Source organism: Palaemon carinicauda, chromosome 9 (assembly GCF_036898095.1).
Source record: "Palaemon carinicauda isolate YSFRI2023 chromosome 9, ASM3689809v2, whole genome shotgun sequence".
NCBI classification, from domain to species: Eukaryota; Metazoa; Arthropoda; class Malacostraca; order Decapoda; family Palaemonidae; genus Palaemon; species Palaemon carinicauda.
In genome coordinates, this window is record NC_090733.1 from 147,483,239 (window position 1) to 147,509,540 (window position 26,302).

The 26,302-nt window shown below is 37.4% G+C and overlaps 2 protein-coding genes across 5 annotated transcripts in view; one reads left to right on the forward strand and one right to left on the reverse strand.

Annotated features, from left to right (window-relative positions):
• The window catches only part of LOC137647249 (uncharacterized), an 82,590-nt gene extending 59,220 nt beyond the window's left edge, over positions 1-23,370 (reverse strand). For 2 of the 4 annotated variants that reach the window (XM_068380636.1, XM_068380639.1), the window contains exon 1: positions 23,256-23,370. In XM_068380636.1, the coding sequence (XP_068236737.1) occupies positions 23,256-23,307 (52 nt within the window). In that variant the 5' untranslated portion in view covers positions 23,308-23,370. Of the gene's footprint in view, positions 1-8,921; positions 9,289-23,255 lie in introns of those variants that run through there. The other 2 variants (XM_068380637.1, XM_068380638.1) reach the window with 2 other exon arrangements.
• The window catches only part of LOC137647250 (homeobox protein 3-like), a 270,280-nt gene that overhangs the window by 193,848 nt on the left and 50,130 nt on the right, over positions 1-26,302 (forward strand). The gene's annotated exons all lie outside the window — the stretch shown is intronic.

Here is a 26,302-nt window from a genome sequence, read left to right on the forward strand (position 1 = left end):
AATTCCTGTGTTAGGTCGTCTTCACTGGCTGGAGAATGGGAAAGAGCATTTGTCCATAAGCCAAAGGGCTTGGAGTGAGGTACTTTTTGACCAGAAGACCAAAACTTTACTGATCCACTCTACAAAAAGAATGTGGGTTACCCAAACCTTGTTGTTTGACCTCAACAAAGTTTAGTTGCTTTGCACACTGTACAGTACAGTACTTGTTAAAGGCTTGTGGATTTTCTGAATGATGCACCAGAAAAGGCTTCATTTTGCAATCCCAACTGGCATTAGCACAAAAGCAGTGTTAGATGCACTTTTCCTTTCCTAACTTTTATAAGGTCACTCATTCAAGGCAGAAGCAGGGGATATTGACAATGCCCTAGAGACTGACCTGATATACCAGTACATATGATCAATTCCCAGGCCCTTTCCATCCAAGCTAGGACCAGGGAGGGACAGGCAATGGCTGCTGAGGACTCAGCAGGTAGGTTTACAGGCTGCCACAAACCACCCCCATCCCTAGCTGACAGTGATGGTGAGGTTGCAAGCAGTAAAAGGAACTGTCAAGCATGACCAAGCCTCAAACCACAGTCTGGCAGATAGCCAGGAAGGGACGTTTTCAAAAGGCTACCACAACATTACAGTAATGAAGATTCTCCTCAGCATCTTTTTATGTCATGAATGACTCAGAATTCACCAACATTTTAAAATCGAAAATAAATACCTATGCTGCCTTGACACTGAAGCACGCAGCCTCATCATGTCATACATCGGTATGGATGCCAGATCTCTTGAACTTTTCAAATTAGCCACAACTTACTTTGAATAGCTACCTTTTTCTTTGTCTGCTGACGTACCTGGCTCATTTTTCAAAAGGGCGGCATACAAAATCTTTGCTTTTTTTCACAAATGATGTTCTGTAATGGTATCTCCACGTTATCAAAACTGTTGTCGGCCATTCGCAGCATCAATTGCTTTGATTTCTTCCTTGTACAAATTGTTAATATTTCAAGATTGTTCCTTTTTTACATTAATGCCACAGATCTTGCTTCAAAATAATTTGTTTTCTCCTTACCCTCATCATTGATCAACTTGGGGGACACTATCTAGATGCCGTACTGTACTGTTAACCTCCCGTGAACAACAGCAATTACAATTTTCTAAAGAACACATGATCAAAAATTTAAAAAAGAACACTACCAGTGAGCTAAGGCAAAACAAAATGGGAGTAAAAATCCCATGATCACTGCATGGATGGTGTATGAGTACCGAGCAACTGTTTTGTGAGTAACACGTACTAATCTTGTTGGTGCTTTTGTCCACAAAAAAACGGGGATAAGGAGAGAATTTTTTACATGCAGAACGATGCAATACTCATAAACTGATTTGAATTTTTACACTCTTATACCCATTTCTCAAAAACAAAGGTATTACTGTATGTGTGCATTTACGGGTGTGTGGAATGAATCAACAGAATTTATTTTTTATGGGAAAATTGTTTGAGGACACTGTACATTTTGCGTTGGGAGCTTCCTCCCTAAATTATATTAAATCGTGTACCCCAAGGTATGATTATATATAAAAATTAAGTAAAGATTACAGATGTGCTACATGAAACTTTTTAAACTAATTACCATAATAATGAAGTAAAGATTCTGACACTAACCTGACAAAAAAGTCCTGTATAAAAAGTCCGACATAAGTTGGGGTTGTAAGAAAAGTGAAATTGACCACTCTTTCAACAAAAATATGAACAATATATTTCTCACACTGTATCCCATATGCTATACTCTACTTTACGTTTTTGACAATTATTGTAAGAACAAGTGAACCGCATCAAGAACTAGAAGGGGTACTCGGTAGAGTGCATAACTCTGCCCCTATAATATTGTATACCACAAGATGGGCAATTGAATTACACGTATTTAGGTACAAATTTTAAGCAAATCGGATAAAAATTGACCATGCTATAGCAAATAGAAGTTTCTGGCCTTTTCTTGACCTTGACCTTTGATGCAATCACTCCCAAAATCTAATCAAACTGTTCTTGGATAATGGTGAATCATCCCACCAGATTTCATGAAATGTGGTCAAATATTTTTTTTGTGTTATGCAAATCACAAACAAATAGGGAAACACAAAGGGACCACGTGGGGACACGAAGAGTCGCACGGGTTAAGAGAGAGCGTCGGGGTGTTAACGCAGACGCGACCAGAAACTTACTGGAGAGCGAGACCTGAGCAAGCATGCTCTCTGACCCCGGGTCGTCTCAGGGCACGTATCACTCCGCCAGAGATGCCCCGCATAGAAAATGAGAGTAGGGTTAACTAAACAAAATTCTGGTCAGATGGGAGGAGATCCCAGATACTCCTAAGAAAGTAGTTCGAGGTAAGTACTTCGTGTTGGAACAATACAGAATTCTAACCAGATTAGACATAGTATTTTTCAATATTACATTTCATTTAAAAAAAAAGATGCCCCAATTTTTCACACCCAAACATTATAAGAACGCTTAAAATACACGTTGATAGTATCACTAATTCACTACAGTCAAAAGTCCAACTTGATTTTATGAATGTTCGTACAAGATCTGGTCCATATGAATTGGCATTTGGGCTAGGGAAGTCACTAAGTGTCATTAAATTAAATGAATTAGAAAAAGAAGGTAATGATTTAAAGACAAATGTACACATGCCTAAAAACTATGCAAATCATTCACGCACACTTGTAAATTTAACGACATGAATAATCCCATAAACAGTTGGCCCAAGGGTAAACTTTCATAAACTCTATGAAACCATATATATATACATATATATATACATATATATATATATATATATATATATATATATATATATATATATACATATATATATACATATATACATACATATATACATATATATATATACATATATACACACACACATATATATATATATATATATATATATATGTATATATAAATATATATATATATATATATATATATATATATATATATATATATATATATATACACATACACATCTTATCATTATTACACGTACATTTAAGATGATTTGGGAATAAAAGAAAAGAGGTGTTCATATAGGATACTTGAATTTTTTGCAAAGCTGGAATTTGTTATAAGATATGGACGAGTGCTGGCTAGTTTGGCATTTTTCTCTATGAATAATGGGGGTTGGGGATTAACTTATATATCAATCGATAAAAATGTGAAGTCTATTTCAAAGTCTGTAATTGTTTTACATTTGAGAGACTCATTATGAGTTACTGGGCATGCAGAGATTGCTTTTACTTTTGCCAGCTGTTCTTTTTATTTTCATGATGTGATCAATTGCTGGCTTCCAAAAATTTGTGCACAATTTCTAGGATATAGTTCTACAACAGCCATTTTTCCCACCCTCTCCTTCAGTTCCAGTACGACTATCATCACATAAAGACGTCTCCAAGAGGGAAGTACAATCTATTTTGAAATTTACTGCAATTTCAACTATTTCGGTAATTGATTATGTTGAAAACTCCGCGTTCAGTATAAAGTACAGTGATTGCCGCTCATGCGAAAAGTAAGACATTCCAGAAATAATGACCCGCGGGGACGGCGTGCACAGCAGATTCATGTTCCGCTTGCCAGAACAAAGGAGCAGTGACGAAATGTTAATTTTGCAAACGTATTGAGCCACAGCAGAGCAAAAATCACTAGAGACAGAGAGACGGGATATAAACCATAATCAATTATGACACTATAATTTCCAGTCATTTACATGAACCATATTTTCCTACTTGGTTATCTTGTGTTTGTTATATTTTTCTGACCATTATCATTTCTACAAATCTCTCATTTTTAGTTTTACCCCACTCAAAACCCAGTATCATGCTGTCATTCACCATAACTGTTTTCATAAGGGATGGAAGGAAAACCCATAAAAGGTTGTTGCCACCAAATATTTATGGTCAAAAATGGATAAAAATATAAAACAGCATGTAATAAACATATATTGTACTGTATAGTTCATGCATTTGGCTAAAAATTAAAGTATCACTTATTTACCGAAGAATGTCTCCAGATTAAATGCAATTGATAACAATTTACATTTTGTTTTAAAGGTATCATATAGCTTCAGAAAAATTTAAAAAATAATAAAACTTTTTATAAATTATATATTTCATATGGAACCCGACTATTTGCCGACTTTAGTAGCTGGAAATAATAGGCATGGGATTCAGGTTAGGCCTACCCTATAACAAAATTAAGGAAATTCATCTTACAAACAGCATCTTGGAACCAATTAAGTTTGTACATTGAGGACATTCTGTAAACTATAAAAAGAAACTTACGTCAGCCTGTTAGGCATGAAACATTCGCTGCAAGTATGAACTTTTGAAGGATGCAATGATAATTGGAAGGTGGTGCTTGTTTTAGGTTAGACTGCATCCCTTTTATATACTAAAAGGGGGCTATGCCTAAGCACATCTATGTCTGCCACTCTACAAAAGCTCTAAATCATCTTTGAACAAACCAACCTTAAGGTTTCAAAGGTCAACTCATTAATGAAAGGGGAAAGACAGAGCAATGCATAGATACCAAACATCTAAAGGTTTTAAAGGTCACTCATGAATGACAGAAGCAAGGGACAGGGCAATGCACCAGAGACCAACACACATCTAAAGTTTTAAAGATCACTCATAAATGACAGAGGCAATGGACAAGGAAATGCACCAGAGACCAACAAACATTTAAAGGTTTAAAAGATTACTAATGAATAAAAGAGGCAAGGGACAGGGCAATGCACCAGAGACCAACAAGGCAAGGGACAGGGCAATGCACCAGAGACCAACATCTAAAGGTACTAAAGGTCACTAATGAATGACAGAGGCAAGGGACATGGCAATGCAAGAAAGACCAAACATATTAAGTTTTTAACGGTCACTACAGAATGACAGCGCAATGCACCAGAGACCAAACACCGAAAGGTTTTAAGGTCATGCATGAATGAAAAGAGGAAAGGAACAGGGCAGTGCATCAGACACCAAACATCTAAAGGTTTTAATGGCCACTCATTAATGACAGAGGTAAGGGACAAGGCAATGCACCACAGACCAAACATCTAAATTTTTTACAGGTCACTCATAAATGACAGAGGCGAAGGACAGGGCAGGGCAACAGAGACCAATCATCTAAAGGTTTAAAAGGTCACTAATGAATGACAGAGGAAGGGACCAGGAAGTGCACCGGAGACCAAACATCTAAAGGTTTCACAGGTCATTCATGAATGACAGAGGCAAGATACAGGTTTTAAAGGTCACTCATGAAAAACAGAGGCAAGGGACAGGGCAGTGTATCAAGCGACAAAACCTCTAAAGGTTTTACATTGTCATTCATGAACGACAAAAGCAAGGGTCATGGTAATGTATCAGAGATCAACAAACATCGAAAGTTTTTAAAGTCACTCATGAATGACAGAGATAAGGGACAGGGCAATGCACCAGGGACCAACAAACATCTAAACATTTTAAAGGTTCCTCATGAATGACAGAGGCCAAGGGAGAGGGCAGTGCATCAGAGACCAACCATCTAAAGGTTTTAAAGGTCTCTCATGAACCCCAGAGGTATGGGACTGGGCAATGCATCAGAGACCAAACATCTATAGGTTTTAAGTCACTCATGAATGACAGAGGCAAGGGACAGGGCAATGCACCAGAGACCAACAACCATCTAAAGGTTTTAAAGGTCACACATGAATGACACAGGCAAGGGACACGGCAATGCACCAGAGACTAAATATCTAAATGCTTTAAAGGTCAATCATGAATGACAGAGGCAAGGGACAAGTCAGTGCATCTGAGACCAAAAACCTAAAGGTTTTAAAGGTCACTCATGAATGCCAGAAGTAAAGAACAGGGCAATGCACCAGTGACCAAATATCTATAGGTTTTAAAAGATTACTCATGAATGACAGGCAGGAATATGGCAATGCACCAGACATCATCATCATCTAAATGTTCCGGTCACTTATGAATGACAGAAGCAGGGGAATAGTCAATACACCAGACACCAACAAACATATAAAGGTTTTACAGGTCAATCGTGAATGACAAAGGCAAGAGACAGGGCAATACACCATAGTCAAACAAACATCTAGAGGTTACCCATGAAGGACAGGCAATGGACAGGGCAATACACCAGAGACCAAAATCTGAAGGTTTTAAAGATAATTCATGAATGACAGAGGCATGGGACAGGGCAATGCACCAGAGACCAAACATCTCAAGATTTTAAAGGTCACTCATAAATGACAAAGATAATGGACAGGGCAATGCACCAAAAACCAAACATCTAAAGGTTTTAAAGGTTGCTCATGAATGACAGAGGTTAGAGACAGGGCAATGTAACAGAGACCAAACATCTTTGGGTCACTCATGAATGACAAGAGGAAAGGGACAGGGCAATGCACCACAGCCTAAACATCTAAAGGTTTTAAAGGTTGCTCATGAATGACAAAAGGGACAGGGCAATTCACTAGACTAATCATCCAAAGGTTTTAAAGGTCACCCATGAATGAAAGAGGCAAGGGATAGGGCAATGCACCAGAGATTAAACATCTAAAGCTTTTAATGGTCATTCATGAATGACAGAGGCAAGGGACAGGGCAATGCACCAAAAACCTGATATCGAAAGGTTTTAAACGTTACCCATGAATGACAGAAGCAAGGGGCAGGGAAATGCACCAGAGACCAAACATCTAAAGGTTATAAAGGTGACTCATGAATGACAGAGAATAGAGACAGGGCAATGCACCAGACCAAATATCTTAAAGGTTTTAAAGATGACTCATGAATGACAGAGGCAAGGGACAGGGCAATGTATGAGAGACCAACCATCTAAAGGTTTTAAAGGTCATTCATGAATGAATGAGGCAAGGGACAAAGCAATGTATGAGAGACTAAACATCTAAAGGTTTTAAAGGTCATTCATGAATGAGGGAGGCAAGGGACAGGGCAATGCACCAGAAAACAAACATCTAAAGGTTTTGAAGGTTACCCATGAATGACAGAGACAAGGGACAGGGAAATGCACAACAAATCGAACATCTAAAGGTTTAAAGGTCGCCCATGAATGAAAGAAGCAAGGGACAGGGCAATGCACCAGAAAACAAACATCTAAAGGTTTTGAAGGTTACCCATGAATGACAGAGACAAGGGACAGGGAAATGCACAACAAATAGAACATCTAAAGGTTTAAGGGTCGCCCATGAATGAAAGAAGCAAGGGACAGGGCAATGCACCAGAAAACAAACATCTAAAGGTTTTGAAGGTTACCCATGAATGACAGAGACAAGGGACAGGGAAATGCACAACAAATAGAACATCTAAAGGTTTAAGGGTCGCCCATGAATGAAAGAAGCAAGGGACAGGGCAATGCACTAGAAAACAAACATCTAAAGGTTTTGAAGGTTACCCATGAATGACAGAGACAAGGGACAGGGAAATGCACAACAAATCGAACATCTAAAGGTTTAAAGGTCGCCCATGAATGAAAGAAGCAAGGGACAGGGCAATGCACCAGAAAACAAACATCTAAAGGTTTTGAAGGTTACCCATGAATGACAGAGACAAGGGACAGGGAAATGCACAACAAATAGAACATCTAAAGGTTTAAGGGTCGCCCATGAATGAAAGAAGCAAGGGACAGGGCAATGCACCAGAAAACAAACATCTAAAGGTTTTGAAGGTTACCCATGAATGACAGAGACAAGGGACAGGGAAATGCACAACAAATAGAACATCTAAAGGTTTAAGGGTCGCCCATGAATGAAAGAAGCAAGGGACAGGGCAATGCACCAGAAAACAAACATCTAAAGGTTTTAAAGGTCGCTCATGAATGACAGAGGCAAGAGACAAGGTAATGCACCAAAGACCAACCATATATACACATAAGCGCCCATCAAGCTAAGACTAAAAGAGACCAGGGAGAGCCAGACAATGGCTGCTGATAACTCAACAGGCAAATGTATAGGCTCACCCAGAATCCCATTCCTTAGTTTACATGGAGGGTTAGGTTGCAGATAATACAAGAGACTATTAAGCTGGAGTGAGGTGCAACCTTCCATTCCAGGGATTTCTAGATAGGGATTTAACCAATAGGCAGCCGAGGCCTTAATTAACAATATGGTACCATAGGCTATCTGATTATCATCATCTTTGATATGTAGATTACCTCATATAGGCAAGACTAGTGTCATAGGCATATATTAGATGGACTTTAAGCTAAAACTAGTTAAATCTTTAAATGTTGGTCAAGATCACACCAAAATAGCCTACAAGACAAATTTAAAGCGTGGCTAACTTGACCTTCAGTGCCTCACTTGGTCATGACACTACCCAGAAAATACATAAAATCACCCTACCTATAGCCACAATAAAAACCCCCCAAAATGTAGCCTAGCTTACATTACACGTCATTGGACTGGCCTAACCTGGTCCCACAATTATCTTAATTTGGATCTATTTCATACTGTCAAATCCAAAGAATCAAAACATTAAACTTGTATTAAGCACAAGTATAGCCTTCCAAGACAACAAACACGTGTATAGGCCCACATGGGTCTGGTTGGCTGTTTAAATGTCCGCACATCACGTGCATTTGTTTACAGTCTACGGCATAAAACGGAAGCACTTTCCCAGGCCACCTCCCATCTATCGGACCCGATCCCATTCATGAAATCTATTACAAATTGCTTTTGCATTGCGTTACGTCAATTAGAGTCAATGTAATGCACAATAAGGATATCTTGGAACATGTACACGTCATAATAAAAATCAGTAGTGGTGGCACTACCGCATACAGTGCCGTTTCACGAAAACTTTCGTTTAGCAGTCTGCCCCCCAACTATGACCTGTGACAAAATGGCGTTGACTGCCTTATTTACCACGTTTAGAAGACGACATCATCCTTCAGAAATCACATACAAGCATGCATAAGAAAGCGATGCAGTGGCTGCACCGTCGGGAGGATAGAGATGCGAAAAATAGTGATGAAATCGACGACACCGACGTCAAAGAATGTCTGATTATTGTCCTTCAAGTTCTTCTTTGGGCAACACAAATTAGCTTTCAAATTCCAGTTTTCTCGTGGACACAACATTACACTACACTTGGCTCAAACACGATAAGCGTGTGGTTATATCAACTCACCTGCCATAGTTAACTTTTTCAAATTTATTTCATGATAACACTAACAGGGAACGTCACAAAATAATAACACGTCTCCGGTCAGCAGTAGCTACACATTCAACGTTCCAGTAATGACAGAATTAACGAATATGTATATAAAATCTTGTATTTAAAGTATGGGTTTTTCATAAACTATATTTTTATTATTTTGTTAACTTATTATTCTTCCCTTGGGTTTTTTCATGCTCATTTGTAAGAAATAAGCTTTAGTAATTTTATTTAAAAGACTAGATATTCCTCACCCAAAAATGAGCCAACAGGAAAATCGAAGAAGTCGTTTTCATTGAAACAGCGTCATATATACTAGACCCGTTTTCTATGAATCCGGAAGGCAATGGTAAACCTTAACACGTTGAAAATGGCCGTCGTTTTGCATAAATTATGATTTATATGCCATTTTAAAGATGATGATTTAATAGCATTACATAGAGAATATTGAAATGTCACACCAGGAATAATGTGTTACTATTGCATCTTATTAGTGTTGCCAAGATCGTACAAAGCATTCCGGGGCTGGGCTGCGGTAGCTTTAAATCAATATTTCTTAAGCCTAACTTTTCTTTGTGTGGTTTCTAGTCATTTCGTCTAAATCATCAGCTCATTATATACATATCTTGCTCTAAATATTTGGCATACATTTGAAACCATATTAAATCTTGTCTTAAAATTTGTGACTACAGTATACAGAAACATTTGTTCATTATTTTTGTATGCTTATTTAGCCGCGGGGTGAAAAGGAATCTCGCTGCCGCATACTCTTATTCAAAGGATGGACTAACGAGAGGGAAAGGGGGTCGCTAACCAAGCCATCATTCCCCCCGAAACACCTTTGTCTAGTATCTATCTCATTGTTATAAGCATCGTTTGTTGATAATGATTTCGGAGTGGACGTGATTAATCTCATGCAATTCATATCCCCCCCGCAGACGTATGCCCATCTTGGGGGTCACTGGGAACCAGTTGTGAGGGGTGGGGATGGGGTTACTGGGGCTCCCACGGGGGGTAAGATATTCGTTACTCAGACGTTGGTCGGGCACAGGTATATAATCTCTCTCTCTCTCTCTCTCTCTCTCTCTCTCTCTCTCTCTCTCTCTCGCGTATATTTTATTTGTTTTTTCAACTCCCGCCCTGTTCCCAATCTTGCCTTCAGCCTCTCTTCCACCCACAACCCTTTAAGCGTCTCTCTCTCTCTCTCTCTCTCTCTCTCATATGTATTTGTTTTTCTACTCCCCAGTCTTCTCAATCTTTCTTTCAGCTTCTCTTCCACCCACAACCCTTTAAGCGTCTCTCTCTCTCTCTCTCTCTCTCTCTCTCTCTCTCTCAATAGTATTTGTTTTTCTACTACCCAGTCTTCCCAATCTTTCTTTCAGCTTTTCTTCCACCCACAATGCTTTAAGCGTCTCTCTCTCTCTCTCTCTCTCTCTCTCTCTCTCTCTCTCATATGTATTTGTTTTTCTACTCTCCCGTCTTCCCAATCTTTTTTTCAGCTTTTCTTCCACCCACAATGCTTTAAGCGTCTCTCTCTCTCTCTCTCTCTCTCTCATATGTATTTGTTTTTCTACTCTCCCGTCTTCCCAATCTTTCTTTCAGCTTTTCTTCCACCCACAATGCTTTAAGCGTCTCTCTCTCTCTCTCTCTCTCTCTCTCTCTCTCTCTCATATGTATTTGTTTTTCTACTCTCCCGTCTTCCCAATCTTTCTTTCAGCTTTTCTTCCACCCACAATGCTTTAAGCGTCTCTCTCTCTCTCTCTCTCTCTCTCTCTCTCTCTCATATGTATTTGTTTTTCTACTCTCCCGTCTTCCCAATCTTTCTTTCAGCTTTTCTTCCACCCACAATGCTTTAAGCGTCTCTCTCTCTCTCTCTCTCTCTCTCTCTCTCTCATATGTATTTGTTTTTCTACTCTCCCGTCTTCCCAATCTTTTTTTCAGCTCTTCCTCCCACGATGCTTCAATGCTTTAAGCGTCTCTCTCTCTCTCTCTCTCTCTCTCTCTCTCTCTCATATGTATTTGTTTTTCTACTCTCCAGTCTTCCCAATCTTTTTTTCAGCTCCTCTTCCTCCCACAATGCTTTAAGCGTCTCTCTCTCTCTCTCTCTCTCTCTCTCTCTCTCTCTCTCTGTGTGTGTGTGAAATCTAACCCACTTGCGCGTTTGTGACCATCTCCCCGTCTTTTGTTTCACCTGTCCATGGGAACATGGTGGTGGGATGTTACTTAAATTGAACTTTATGGCAAAACAAACACAAATAAGCTTTATATCTATTATAACCACTTCGGGCCTCTAATTACATAAAGCATGGTAACATTGCTGACCTACATAGGTCTAAGAATCTTCCGCCCCCTCTCTCTCTCTCTCTCTCTCTCTCTCTCTCTCTCTCTCTCTAGGAAGCCGTCCAGACACGTTCATCTTCTAACCTCAAGCAAATGATCAATGACGCGATCGTGACGAAAAATGAGATTTATGATATTTGATGCCAAATCATATGCTGAGTTTTGGCGAATTATTGAAAGGATGGAATATCATAATTATTATTATTACTTGCTAAACTACAACCCTAGTTGGAAAAGCAGGATGCTATAAGTCCAAGGGCTCCAACGGGGAAAATAGCCAAATGAGGAAACTTGAAAATAACAAGAGGAATAGAAACGAGATAGAATAGTGTGCCCGAGTGTCCCTTCAAGCAAGAGAACTCTAACCCCAGACAGTGGAAGACCATGGTGTGTCTAAATATCCAACTCTGGAATGAACAGGTTTTTTGACGTTTTCGTGATCATTCTTACACACACATACGCACAATATATATATATATATATATATATATATGTATATATGTGTGTGTGTGTGTGTGTGTGTTTATTGATAACATACAATTAGAGAATAATGGGCTTGCGCAGGAGAGCGCCCACGCGATTTCTTAGGATGCGTATTGCAGAGTACATGAGTATTAAAGATGATGCATCTAACGGAACTGATTATCGGCAAATGTGCCCATTGCAACGCCTGGACTACCGAAAGATCAAATAGTTGAAGATAAACTCCGCTGAAGAGAGAACTAAATATTTTGTATTGCGTAAAAGTCCAAAATGAATTCCTTTGTCTCGCAATATTGATCCCAAATTGTTGCGACTTTCAACGAGTGGCTTTCTTCTTTTGTTTTTGAGCCGGGACAGATACCAGCGTATGGGTCGGGGAGAGGAGCGGGTGGGATCCAGCGTATACGCCATTTCAGACGCGTGTTAAATGTCAGAACTTTTCGAAATTCAAGACTTAAAATTCCCGAAATTGACTTTCAACTCCTGTCTGGTCGAGTTATGTTGTGTGAATTCTATCAAGGAAAGTTTTTCGTGCATTTATCGATCATTCAATTCACTGATAAATTTGCTGTTACAATATGGTTTGTTTAAGACATTTAAATCCTTACTTCATATCAGTTTACTTATTAATTTGTAAGTCATTTCTTTAACTAGATCATTTATACACATAGTACCATTGCGTTCCACAGAAACATTAAGTCGTTTAGTTTTTATTAATATTTTCGTTCATTTAGTTGTGAATAAAGCCCTTTTTGTATGTCCTGGGGAAAACTTTGTCAGGCGATTTATTAATTGTTTTGTAAATTTTAATGAGGAATTAATAGTTTAGTCCTTTTAGAACCAAGACAGCTCGGCCTCTTTGTAAGAAAGGGCGCAAACGTAGCTGAGATAAGGGGAAGTAATCGATTGCGTAGAGACAGCTTGGGTGATGAATAAGGAATACGCAGACTCTCTCAGACTGAAATGCCATTTCTTGGTCTCGTGGATCGGCTCTTTTTTTACTGGGTGCTAATTTGAAAACTATGTTGTTAATTAGCTGTTAATTAATTTTATTATAACATCCTACTCTTTTAAATGGCGATTAAAAATGGCAAAAATCTGTGGTGATACAAAGCCACGTAGGGATAATCTGGCAATTTTTATGAGCCTAACAAATATTCCTTGGTCAAGCAATGGTCTAAATAATTATATACCTTGTGATTGGTTCAGCTTCTTTGTTTGTGCCTGAGTATATGTGGGTGTGTGTTTGAGAGAGAGAGAGAGAGAGAGAGAGAGAGAGAGAGAGAGAGAGCAATTTTAGGGAAATGATTATAGATGAAGAAAAATATATATTTGTATCTCAGATGAGAGAGAGAGAGAGAGAGAGAGAGAGAGAGCAATTTTAGGGAAATGATTATAAATGAAGAAAAATATATATTTGTATCTCAGATGAGAGAGAGAGAGAGAGAGAGAGAGAGAGAGAGAGAGAGCAATTTTAGGGAAATGGTTATAAATGAAGAAAAAATATTTATTTGTATCTTAGATGAGAGAGAGAGAGAGAGAGAGAGAGAGAGAGAGAGAGACTCCTTTCCGTTTCTCATAGTCCTTAGAACTGTAAACTACACATAATATGATACCAACAAAACCCTATTGAAAACGTCCATGCCTGGCGATCGCCGGACTGGGGTTCGAGCCCCGCTCAAGCTCGATAGTTCCTTATAGTGTCTGCAACCTCACCATCCTTATAAGTTAAGGATGGACGGTTTGCGGGAGCCTATAGATCTACCTGCTGAGTCATCAGCAGTCATTGTCTGACTCTCTGTGGTCCTAGCTTGGGTGGAGAGGGGCTTGGGCGCTGATCATATGTATATTATTATTATTATTATTATTATTATTATCATCATTATTATTACTTGCTAAGCTACAACCATAGTTGGAAAAGCAGGATGCTATAAGCCCAGGGGCTCCAGAGAAAATAGCCCAGTGAGGAAAGGAAACAAGGAAAAATAAATATTCAAGAGTAATATCATCAAAATAAATATCTCCTACATAAATATAAAACCTTTAAAAAACAAGACAGAAAAGAGTGCCCGAGTGAACCCTCAAGCAAGAGAATTCTAACCAAAGACAGTGGAAGACCATGGGTCAGAAGCTATGGCACTATCCAAGACTAGAGAACAATGGTTTGATTTTGGAGTGCCCTTCTCCTAGACGAGTTGCTTACCATAGTTAGTCTCTTTTACCCTTAACAAGAGGAAAGTAGCCACTGAACAATTACAGTGCATTAACCCCTTGGGTTAAGAAGAATGGTTTGGTAATGGTCAGTCTCTAGGGCAATGTCACTATCTCTTGCCACACCATTCACGAGTGGCCTTTAAACGACCAAGGATAATACTTTTCGTATACGTTTGCTTATGGAACGTCAGCCACTCTGATGACACAGGACCTGCTGGGTCAGCAGTGTACCGCATTGTAAACAACAGGCTTTTTTTATTCTGCGTCACTTTTCATTTACGTTTCTTTTATTACTTACTGAAAAGGATGAGATTAACACTTCTGCCATTAAGGAAGTACAGAGCACAAATTTTCTATATTTTCACCTTGGAATAATAAGTTTCTCAATAAAAGAAGAAATGTATTTTCGATCCATATATCAAATAGAAGTTATAAGTAAAGATAGAGGAAGAGACACGCGCGTAAATATACAGTACACACACACACACACACATATATATATATATATATATATATATATATATATATATATATACATATATATATATATATATATATACATATATATACATATATATACATATATATATATATATATATGTGTGTGTGTGTGTGTGTAAAGATCTAGGGAGACGTAAGAAGAGAAAATTTGAAGTTTAGCCGTGGAGACAAAACTACGGCCACCAGGCCAAACAATACCAGAATTATTATTACTATCATTATTATTACTTGCTAAGCTATAACCCTAGTTAGAAAAGCAAGATGCCCCAGGGGCCCCAACAGGGAAAATAGCCCAGTACGGAAAGGAAACAAGGAAAAATAAAATATTTTAAGAACAGTAACAACATTAGAATAAATTGCGCCAGATCTTATACCTATTATTCACTATGTGATACTTCATGAATGAAATGTCCATTGGTGAACTGTTAATATCACAAGTATGTTATGGATTTATATAAGATATTTTGTATAAAAAATAAAAAGTGTTGAAGAACACCTCTTAGTTTATTTGTTTTCCTTGTTTGTCGTTACGGCATTGACCAAGGTTGAATTAATATCAGCTCGTTAAACATTCCAATTCTTTAATCTTTCTGTCAAACTTCATTAAACTTTAAACTTCCAAGTTGCGTATCGGCGCTGAATGGACTCCACGGACCTAGCACTTGTTTTAGGGGCAAAATTCTATACATTCGTCCATATAACATTTAAATGTTTGAGAAATGAACGTGGGAGATTATTATTATGATCCTCATTGCAGTCCATAACGTTCTGGAGAGAATGCAATTTCTAGATTAAAATAAAAAACAAATATAATACTTACAAGGCTATAACCCTAGTTGGAAAAGCAGGATGCTATAAGCCCTGGGGCCCCAACAAGGAAAATAACGAACTGCTATATTTTAAATACAGATGTGCTGTACTACGTGAAAACAAGTGTTAATACAGATGTACTGTACTACGTGAAAACAAAAGTGTTAATACAGATGTACTGTACTACGTGCAAACAAGTGTTAATACAGAATACAGATGTACTGTACTACGTGCAAACAAAAGTGTTTGGTCTCATGAGAAATTTAACATGTTACTTAGGCACTACATATCCATAGATATTTCTGATGTACAGCTATGCATTGTAATTGATCAGTGGCTACTTTCCTCTTGGTAAGGGAAAAAAAGGAGACTTTAGCTATGGTAAGCAGCTCTTCTATGAGAGGGACACTCCAAAATCAAATCATTATTCTCTAGTCTTGGGCAGTTCCATACCCTCTGTACAATGGTTTACCACTGTCTTGGGGTAGAACAGAGTTCTCTTGCTTTTTTTCAAGTTTTTTTTTTTTATAATTTATAAATGAAAGATCTAATTTAATGATTTTGCTGTTCTAAAAATATTTTATTTCATCTATTCATTACTTCGCATGTAGTGTATTTTTTCTTGTTTCTTTTCCTCGCTGAGCTATTTTTCCCTGTTGGAGCCTTTGGGCTCATAGCATCCTGCTTTTCCAATTTGGGTTGCTGCTTTACTAGTAATATGTTAGACCACTTGTCAATAAATCAACTTTATAGTATCATTTCGAAATTTGCCCCAGAAAATAATAACTGGCACATTTTTACTAGAAAGTAACGAGGATATGAAACGTCAAAATCACCTGTCAAATTATATCCGGTACGCATGCACAGGGAGTGGGCAACGACCTTGAAACTTTGTTGATTGCCGGGAGGAAACGTCAGCTGTCTATGTGCGTTCGAGTGTGCGTATGTGTGAGTTCGATACAGTTACAGAACGGTTAGTTAAAATCATTAATGCGGTCGCAAATTAATTTAAATGAAGCTGTGCATTCTACATTCTGAATTAACTTTACACAGTAGCGGCATATTTCATTTGTATGCCTCTTCCAATACTAGTAAAGAAATGCAATATTGTTTTTATGAAATGCAATGTTATTATTATTATTATTATTATAAAATGCAATGTTATTACTATTATGAAATGCAATGTTATTACTATTATGAAATGCAATGTTATTATTATTATTATTATTAGCTAAGCTACAACCCTAGTTGGACAAGCTGGTTGCTATACCAACAGAGAAAAATATCCCAGTAAGGTGAGAAAAATGGGAAATAGATAAACCATTCAAAAAGAAAAATGCAAGAGAGAAAAATTCGTATGCATTCAATTTGCACAGGATACACAGGGATGCAGAGATCGGAGCTTACAATGATCAGTCGTGAGTGTTAATCCCTCCCAGCCTGACAATTGCTTCCTGTTGTCGCTTTTGAACAGATCGGCATCCTGTTAAATCAATATCCTGACCGAGCGTGACTTTACTGATGCTCAGGACCCACTATGAAGGATGGGTCATGCTGATGCTACAGGGAGACTTGGAGTCTGGGACCATTTGCTTACAGGAGTAAATTGGCACAGCTGCAATGTTTCTTATGTTTGACGACAGATGGCTCTGATTTTACTCCCACGTGGTTTACTATTCACTAGACACCACATGTTCGTTCAGTTACCAAGAAACGGGTATACGTGTATGTAGTCTGTTGGCGAGTTGGCTTACAGGAAAAAAGTCTGATTTTGCTGAAGGCAAGTAACATCGGAAAACGTGTGCTGAAATACTTGGGATGATAAATGTTTTATAGCTAAAATATCGCTTGGCATAAAAAATGATTTGTCAATAAGACTGTTTTCAGACTGTTCGGCTATCTATCACATACTATTTTGATAACAGTTTCTTAGTTGGGGGAATGTTGGCACAGCAAGTACAGGGCAAGTTGGCACTGTGCGACGTTACCCCCACCCCCAACCCCATATTCTCCTGATTTGATTACAGTTTCGGATTAGCTAACAATATTTTTCTTTTCTAATTTTCAGACATGGTGAGAACATACCAAAGAACAACCGAACGAGCCTCAACTCCACCTGATGTGATGCTAAGGGCTGTCAAGAGTGTAAAGTGTGAACACAAGTCAATTAGAGGGGTCGCAAAGGATTTTGGCATTCCTTTTCGAACACTTGCACGTTATTGCCAGAAAATAACTGATGAGCAAGTGAGGAGTGAAGGAAGTTCATCTCTTGCAGTGGGCTACACTCAACACAGACAAATATTTTCAAAAGAACAGGAAAAGGAATTTTCTACATATCTTAAACGTGCAGCAGATATATATTATTATGGCTTATCTGTGGAGGAAGTTAAGAAATTGGCATTTCAGTATGCCGTTTATGGTAACAATTATATTCCTAATTCATGGACAGCAAATGAGATGGCTGGTACTGACTGGTTTTCTGGTTTTTTGAAAAGAAATAAGGGCATATTCATTAGATCACCAGAATCAACCAGCCTTTCGAGAGAGAGCTTCAATAAGACGAATGTGGACACGTTTTTTGATCATTTACAATCTGTCCGTGATCGCTACAAGTTTACTCCTGGTGACATATGGAACATGGATGAGACTGGCATAACATTTCAGAAGCCTATTGAAGTTGTTGGTAGTAAAGGCTTTAAACAAATTGAAAAGATGACCTCAGCAGAAAAGGGAACTCTAGTAACAGTAGCTATAGCTGTCTCAGCAACTGGTAATGTGGTCCCTCCTTTCTTTGTTTTCCCTAGAGCTCATTTCCAGGATCATTTCCTGATAAATGCCCCTCCAGGTAGTTCTGGCGCGGCCAATCCCTCGGGGTGCATGAAAGAGACTCATTTTGTAGAGTTTCTTAAGCATTTTGTGAAACACACTAAATGTTCTAAAGAGCACCCAGTGCTTTTATTACTAGATAACCATCATTCTCACCTGTCCATTGATGGTCTGGATTATTGTAAAGCCAATGGCGTTATTGCTCTTTCATTCCCCCCAAACTGTTCTCATTGGATGCAACCGCTTGATGTAAGTGTTTACGGGCCACTAAATACTTGTATAAATAGATTCTGTGACTCTTGGATGACAAATCACCCTGGTTCTACCATGACTATATATGAAATAATAGTCGTGATTTCCACCGCCTTGCCACTTGTTGTGACTCCTGCCAATATCTTAGCTGGGTTCAAATCTGCAGGGATTTCACCCTTCAATAGAGATATGTTTCAGGAAGAAGATTCCATGGGTGCTTATGTAACAGACACGCCTCAGCCTTATGATTTTTTTGAAATGCACGCATTGCCAGAAAATAGAAGCACCGGTATGTTTAGTTCATTTCTCTCTGAGGCCGCAGATAAAATTACAAACCATGCTGGTTCTTCTTCCACACCTAGGAATGCACAATTCGAAGTGGAGAATAAACTAGTGACTCCTACTATTGAAACCTGTCATGGAAATGAACCATCGTCATATACTTCAGGAATGTCTACAGACGGAAATGTAAACTTAGTCCTAACATCAGAAGCAGTAAGACCACTGGCTAAGACAGGCCCGAGAAAAGGAAATTTAGTTAATAAAAGAAAACGAACCACTGCAATTTTGACTCATAGTCCGATTAAAAACTCTTTAGATAAGTTAAAAGTAAACGTGAAAATTCGAAGAATTTTGTCCCCAAGGAAGAAGACAAAACAAAGAAGTTCAGAAAGCTCAGATTCTGAAGAGAACAAAACCTAATGTCTGGTCTGTGTAGAGCCATTTTCCAACAGCAAATTAAAAGAAATCTGGGTGCAATACCTAGTTTGCAAGAAATGTGCCCATGAAAATTGCACTGATAATAATTACTGTTATTTCCCTCCTAGCTTTTAAAGTGTAGTATTTATGTTGTGATTTAAAATGATGATCAAGAATAGGCCAAGGTCTTTAAATATTTTTATTTTTTCATTTTGGTATTCATGAAACCATGTCAAAAAATAGGCCTAGGTCCTTGAAATTTTTTTTTTTTCATTTTGGTATTCATGAAACTATGCCAATAATTAACTTAGGGGATAAATTAACATTTTTATACAAACTATGGGCTAATAAAAAAAGAAACAAAAATTGTACCAATCTGCCCCTCAGTGTGGGGGGTATGTGGGCACACGTAAGACATATTTTTTTTTTCTTTTATACAGAGTTGTTTTATTTGGCCAAGAATCAACGTTTGTGGCAATGAAATGTAGTCAAATGTTTATATTTTTAATTCATATAATAAAAATTCCCAAACATTTCGTGGTTTTATATCCTTAAAAAGATGTAAAAAGTGTGAATCATATCAGTTACAATTGTTTTAAAGGCAAACTACTTAATGCTACTGTTCGTAAATAACAAATTTTTGTTTTATAACTTGTAATTTATGAAGATTTCGACGAGAATGCCAAGTACGAATACCTTGAACTTTGATGCTTCATCAGTTCATGAATCATTATAATTCTAAACCCATGTTTTACTTTTCATGATTATATATATATATATATATATATATGTATGTATATCATATGTATATTTATACATATATATATGTATATATGTATATATATATATATATATATATACACATATACATAGTATTACTCGCGAAGCTACAACTCTAGTTGGAAAAGCAGAATGCTATACGCCCGAGGGATCCAACAGGGAAAATAGCCCAGTGAGGAAAGGAATTAAGGGAACTACAAGAAAAGTAATTAGCAATTAAAATGAAATATTTTAAGAACAGTAACGGGTTTAGAATAAATATTTCGTAAACATAAAGAAAAATTAAAAGACAAGAGGAAGACAAAGATGAAATAGTGTGCCCAAATGTACCCTCAAGCATGAGAACTCTACGCCAAGACAGTGAAAGACCATGGTACAGAGGCTATGGCACTACCCAAGACTAGAGAACAATGGTTTGATTTTGGAGTGTCCTTCTCCTAGAAGAGCTGCTTACCATAGCTAAAGAGTCTCTTCTACCCTTGCCAAGAGGTAAATTCAAAGTAGCCACCGAAGAATTGCATTGCAGTAGTTAACCCCTTGAGTGACGAAGAACTATTTGGCAATCCCAGTGTTGTCAGGTGTATGAGGACAGAGGAGAACGTGAAGAGGCCATAATATTCTGTGTATATGTAGACAAAAGGAAAATGACCCGTAACCAGAGAGGAGGATCCAATGTAGTACTGCCTGGTCAGTCAAAAGGACCCAATAACTCTCAAGTGGTAGTATCTCAACGGGTGGATGGTGCCCTGGCTAACCTACTACCTAATGATAAGATAAGATAGATAAGTATATGAATACACATTCACATACCGTTTAAGTCTATATCATGTCATTATCAGTGTTCAACTATCTTTGCTGTTCATTACGAATCTCTTTGCATAGATTTCTAAAAAAAAAAAATACACCTTATCATATAAAGATCAGCGCAAAAATTCCCTAGAGAAAATATCTTTCCAAACTTAAAAAAGGCAATTATATCAATATATTCATAAAATTAATTTTGCCAGAATTGCATCTCTTCTAAAATTTATAATCTAGATGTAATTCATTAGCTGAAAGGCGAATCCTGTTTTATATATATATATATATATATATATATACTAACAAAGTTTCCTTTGGCCTACTAAAATATATTTCAATATTCTCAACTCCCTTAATAAGTAACAAAATCTGTGTTTTTACTCTAATTATTCAAAATTTTAAGCTGTGGGAGATATTCCAAATCTCACTTGAAATCTTGTGGAGGGACAGAATGTCTGCATCTGTAGGCCTACTGTATCGCGAGGGAGATCAAAACTAATTTAAACGGGTGAAGAAAACAGACTTTCCTCTTGATATAAACAAATTAGATCATTATGGCAGAAGAGTTTATATTCAATTTATCTGCCCTCGAAAAAAAGTGTCTTGGAAATACAGCCCCAAATTGCCAGTTAGCAATTAAGATTATGACTTCGACTGAGAAAGTCCGTATCCTCCTAGGCTCCTTGGAGGAAAAATAGAAGTCCGTATTTGCGGTGGTGGTGGTAGGGGTGGGGGGAGTGGGGGGGGGGGTGCTTAGCGACAGAGGAAATACCACAACAACATATGAAAGGAGAGGTATGAAATGGTCAGCATGGCGAGAAATATACCAAGGAAATTTACGACTGGGTGATAGGCCTAATGCCGGCCACACTATTATTATTATTATTAAAAGCCAAGTTACAACCTTAGTTGGAAAAGCAAGCTGTTGTAAGCCCAAGGGTTCCAATAATGAAAATAGCCCAGTAATGAAAGGAAATAAGTAAATAAATAAAAAGAGTGAAGTAATTAACAATTAAAATAGAATATTCTAGGAACATTAACATTAAAAATCTTTCATATATAAACTATAAAAAAACAAGATGAAGAGAATAAGATAGACTAGTGTGCCCAAGTGTGAGAATTCTGTAAACAAACAAATTCATTAGGTATTCATGTGGTAGATAAACATTATACTTGACCTGTCATAAGAAAATAACTTATGTACCCGTTATTCACAAAAGACATTGTTTTATTGAAAAGAAACTTTCAAAACTCTATGATTTGCTTAAATATTTTTGACGAATGTGCGTGAGTGAAAGTTTGTCCGGACACAACCCGTGTGAATGAATCAGTTCCACTGTGTAGAATATATTGATTCGAGAATCTCAGTGTTTGTGTTATGAATCATCGATAGAGTTATTGAATGTTCGTGTGTGACGTGAAAAAGGATTGCTTGCTTTAATGTGGTATTTGAACACATGAGAGAGAGAGAGAGAGAGAGAGAGAGAGAGAGAGAGAGAGAGGCTCGTATTCACATCCCGCTATGAATGGTTCGTGAATCACAACGAAACTGGATTTGTTTGCCATTTAATTCTCTCTCTCTCTCTCTCTCTCTCTCTCTCTCTCTCTCTCTCTCTCAATTAACTGATATTTAGTACCATTATAATTGAATATTAACTCCAAATATTTCGCTATTAATCTATAGCTTGTGGTTGTCGACAAAAAAGTGATGTTCACGTGCTTACGTGTCTGCTTGCACGTAGCTCACATGCAAGCAGCATAAACAAGCAAGCAGAGAGTGGAAGAAATTTTTGGAATTTCAAGATTCGTTATATTATTAATGATGTACATGCAAATAAACTGTATACAATATTACATAATTAATGGTGAGAACGATATAGTAAATTAATTCTTGCGTGAACACTACATGAATGCGGGAAATTCTCATGTTCGAGTTATAACCGGTGCAGACGTGAATCTCTTGCTCGTGTACATAGCAGCACATGTATAAAAGATTGATTTTATACTAATGCAATCTTGAATGGAGTAAGTTTAGCAAAATGAATACATAGAACAATTGAGTTAAACCTTAAAACACAACTTTTCGCGTGTGCCGTAATAAACTAGCATTATCGTTATTTGTAAACGTCTACAATGTTTCAACGTCTTTCAGCTCCCGATACATGCATAGATTCGAACACATGACTGCAGCCACCACTCTTTCTCTCTAAACACCAATAAGAACAATTTTACTCCGGTTAAACTTGGATACTGCAAAATAGCAAACGTGAATTAATTTAGATCTACATAACATGCATAATGCTCTTGATCACAAAGGAAACTTATAATGTACTCACTTCTACTTGTTTCTGTTCGATCTGAAGACCATTTTCTTTTCGCCTTGTTCATCGTTAGTATTTATCCCACGCTCACTGACCTTGTTCCCAACCGTTCCACTACACACGACAAGAGCAACTAAAACGAAGAGGAGAAACAGGGACAATGACTCACAGAATCGCGGGGGGATTATCGAGGCCTCGAGGCGCTGCTGCCTATAGCCATAGGCGTAGGTATGAGAAGGAAGGGAGCTCTGGGGGAGGTTTATTGGTAGAGGGTATGAGGGGGGTAGAAGTTTATTGTTTACGAGCTATGGTATATCTAGGATCAATGGGGGATTCTTTTGTGAGATCAAGAACAAAGCTAACCGTGCTTTGGTTCGTTCGCGAAGCCTTGTAAAAGGTGGCTGTTGTTTTGTAAAAGGAAAATGCGAAGGTATACTTAAATGATTAAACTTGTATGTTAACAAAAAAAGCAAAACTGTTCGAGAGTATAAATAATACATCAACATATGAAGGTTTCAAAGAGAGGTTGACCTTGATATAGCCAATATATTCAGTGGTTATTAAGTAAAATTTGGTTACATAGCATCGTCATTTCAAGACTAATTTACTATGGGAACAAAAAAGGAATGGAAGATAATATAAAAACATACATAAGACAAAAATCAGATTGATATTATTGCAGTAAACGTCGGTATTTACAGAAAAGTTCGAAGTTTTTTTTAGGAAGAAAAACACTTTATTCTCTTAGTGACAAATGTGATTAGATGGATGACTGAGAACCAACTTGTCCTATATTTACCCCATAAACAGACTGAAACAGAATTTCTTGTCAAGACAGACTTGCCAGTGTTCTTAAGGGCGTAATTGCAAGTCGAATAATATTCATAAATTATATATTACTTGCGATCTAATTACGTAAAAGTGAATAGGAATATATAATAAACAAAATGTCTAAACACGTTCGATGAGATAATAGATGATTTTCTAATCATTAATCTATTGTGTGTGAGAGAGAGAGAGAGAGAGAGAGAGAGAGAGAGAGTTTCGACCCACAATATGGATTACCTCGTCGATACCCTCTTGTTTTGATGGCATACTATTTGACACGCTACTGCCCAGTGCCCATCCAAACAGGTTTCCATCTGCTGTTTTTCCGAGAGAGAGAGAGAGAGAGAGAGAGAGAGAGAGAGAGAGAATAAAACACTAGAATGTCTCTTACAGTATGAGAATTGCACCTGCCTTGGGTATAAAGTTTCAAAGAACTGGTTGTAACCGGTTTACTTCCATGAAGTATTTTGTTTATTGGAATACTGATATTTTTTTTTTCAGTCCGTGACACTCTGGAACACACCTGTTGATGATTCTTTGTCACCTGTCTTCAATCCAAAACCTCAACTTGAATTTCAATGCCGTGATCAAATTTCTCACCCATAACAATTTCATGTTTTACCCATTCTCACTTGGCTTTTGTGCATATTTTAGTTAATTAATCTTCACATTATTATTATTATTATTATTATTATTATTATTATTATTATTATTATTATCCATGCTACAACCCTAGATGGAAAAGCAGGATGCTAACAGGGAAAATAGCCTAGTGAAGAAAGAAAATAAAGAAATTGATTATATAGAAGGAATTAATAAAGAATGAAAAATATCCTAAGAACAGTAACAATATTAAAATTAACAATGTCAACCTTTTCAACATGAAAACATTCGCTGCAAGTTAATTTCCGCGTCTATGCATTCAGATTTTTTTCTTTCATCACTAGGAAGTTGACTCCACGTGGTTTTAAACATAGACCGACATGTACAATGGTCGCCAGCCCATCCTATTGACCGCGGGCTCCTTCTCCTTGTCCTATAGGTGATTGCCCCCCTACATACAATAATTCTCTACCATACAGTACTGTACCAAGGGTGACTCATTGGTGAGTCTGGTTAAACTCGCGCAGCGGCTGGAACTGGAGGGAATGTTGTTGCCATTCAGAGATGCCAATTTATACTTTAAGTCTCATATTCTATGGGACCTTGAATGAAGATTTTCCTCTCCCCCCACTCTCTCTCTCTCTCTCTCTCTCTCTCTCTCTCTCTCTCTCTCCTGTACGATAGGGAAGAAAATTTAGAAAATTGAAATGATGAACATACAAAACAAATAATAATAATAATAATAATAATAATAATAATAATAATAATAATAATAATAATAGTAATAATAATGGCATATCTGAATCCCATATTACCTAAATAAAGGGACCAACTTATTTCTGTAAATCTCCATGGAGGAACAATACGTCGTCTCTTATGTTGCTAAAAACAAAAATGAATATTTTTAACTTGATTGACGCCCATGCACCCACGTACTACCCCCCCCCCCCTCCCCCCCCCCCAACGTGTCCTCCGTCTCTCCGCCCAAAATAATAAGAAAATATTTAATTATTATTATTATTATCATTATTATTATTATTACTTGCTAAGCTACAACCCTAGTAGGAAAAGCAGAATGCTATAAGCGCAGGAGCTCCAACAGGAAAAATAGCCCAGTGAGGAAAGGAAACAAGGAAAAATGAAATATTTAAAGGGCAGTAACATTAAGATAAATATTTCCTATATAAACTATAAAAACTTTAACAAAACAAGAGGAAGAGAAATAAGATAGAATAGCGTGTCCGAGTGTACCCTCAAGCAAGAGAACTCTAACCAAAGACAGTGGAGGACCATGTTACAGAGGTTATGGCACTACCCAAGACTAGAGAACAATGGTTTAATTTCAGAGTGTCCTTCTCCTAGAAGAGCTGCTGCCCATAGCAAAAGTCTCTCTTTTGGTCAGTATAATAATTTATATCGTTTTTACTTTTCATGTATTTTGAAAGTAGTTACAAGAAATGGTTAGCGTATTCTTTTGGTTTTAAGTGTATCCATACTATCAATGTAGATATATATTCTATTACGATTGTATTTCATTGTTGTTTTTTTCCTCTGCACTAGGCCTATTAATCGAAGTATTTACAATAAATAGTTTACGTATTATTTTGATATTACGTGTGTCCATATTTTCA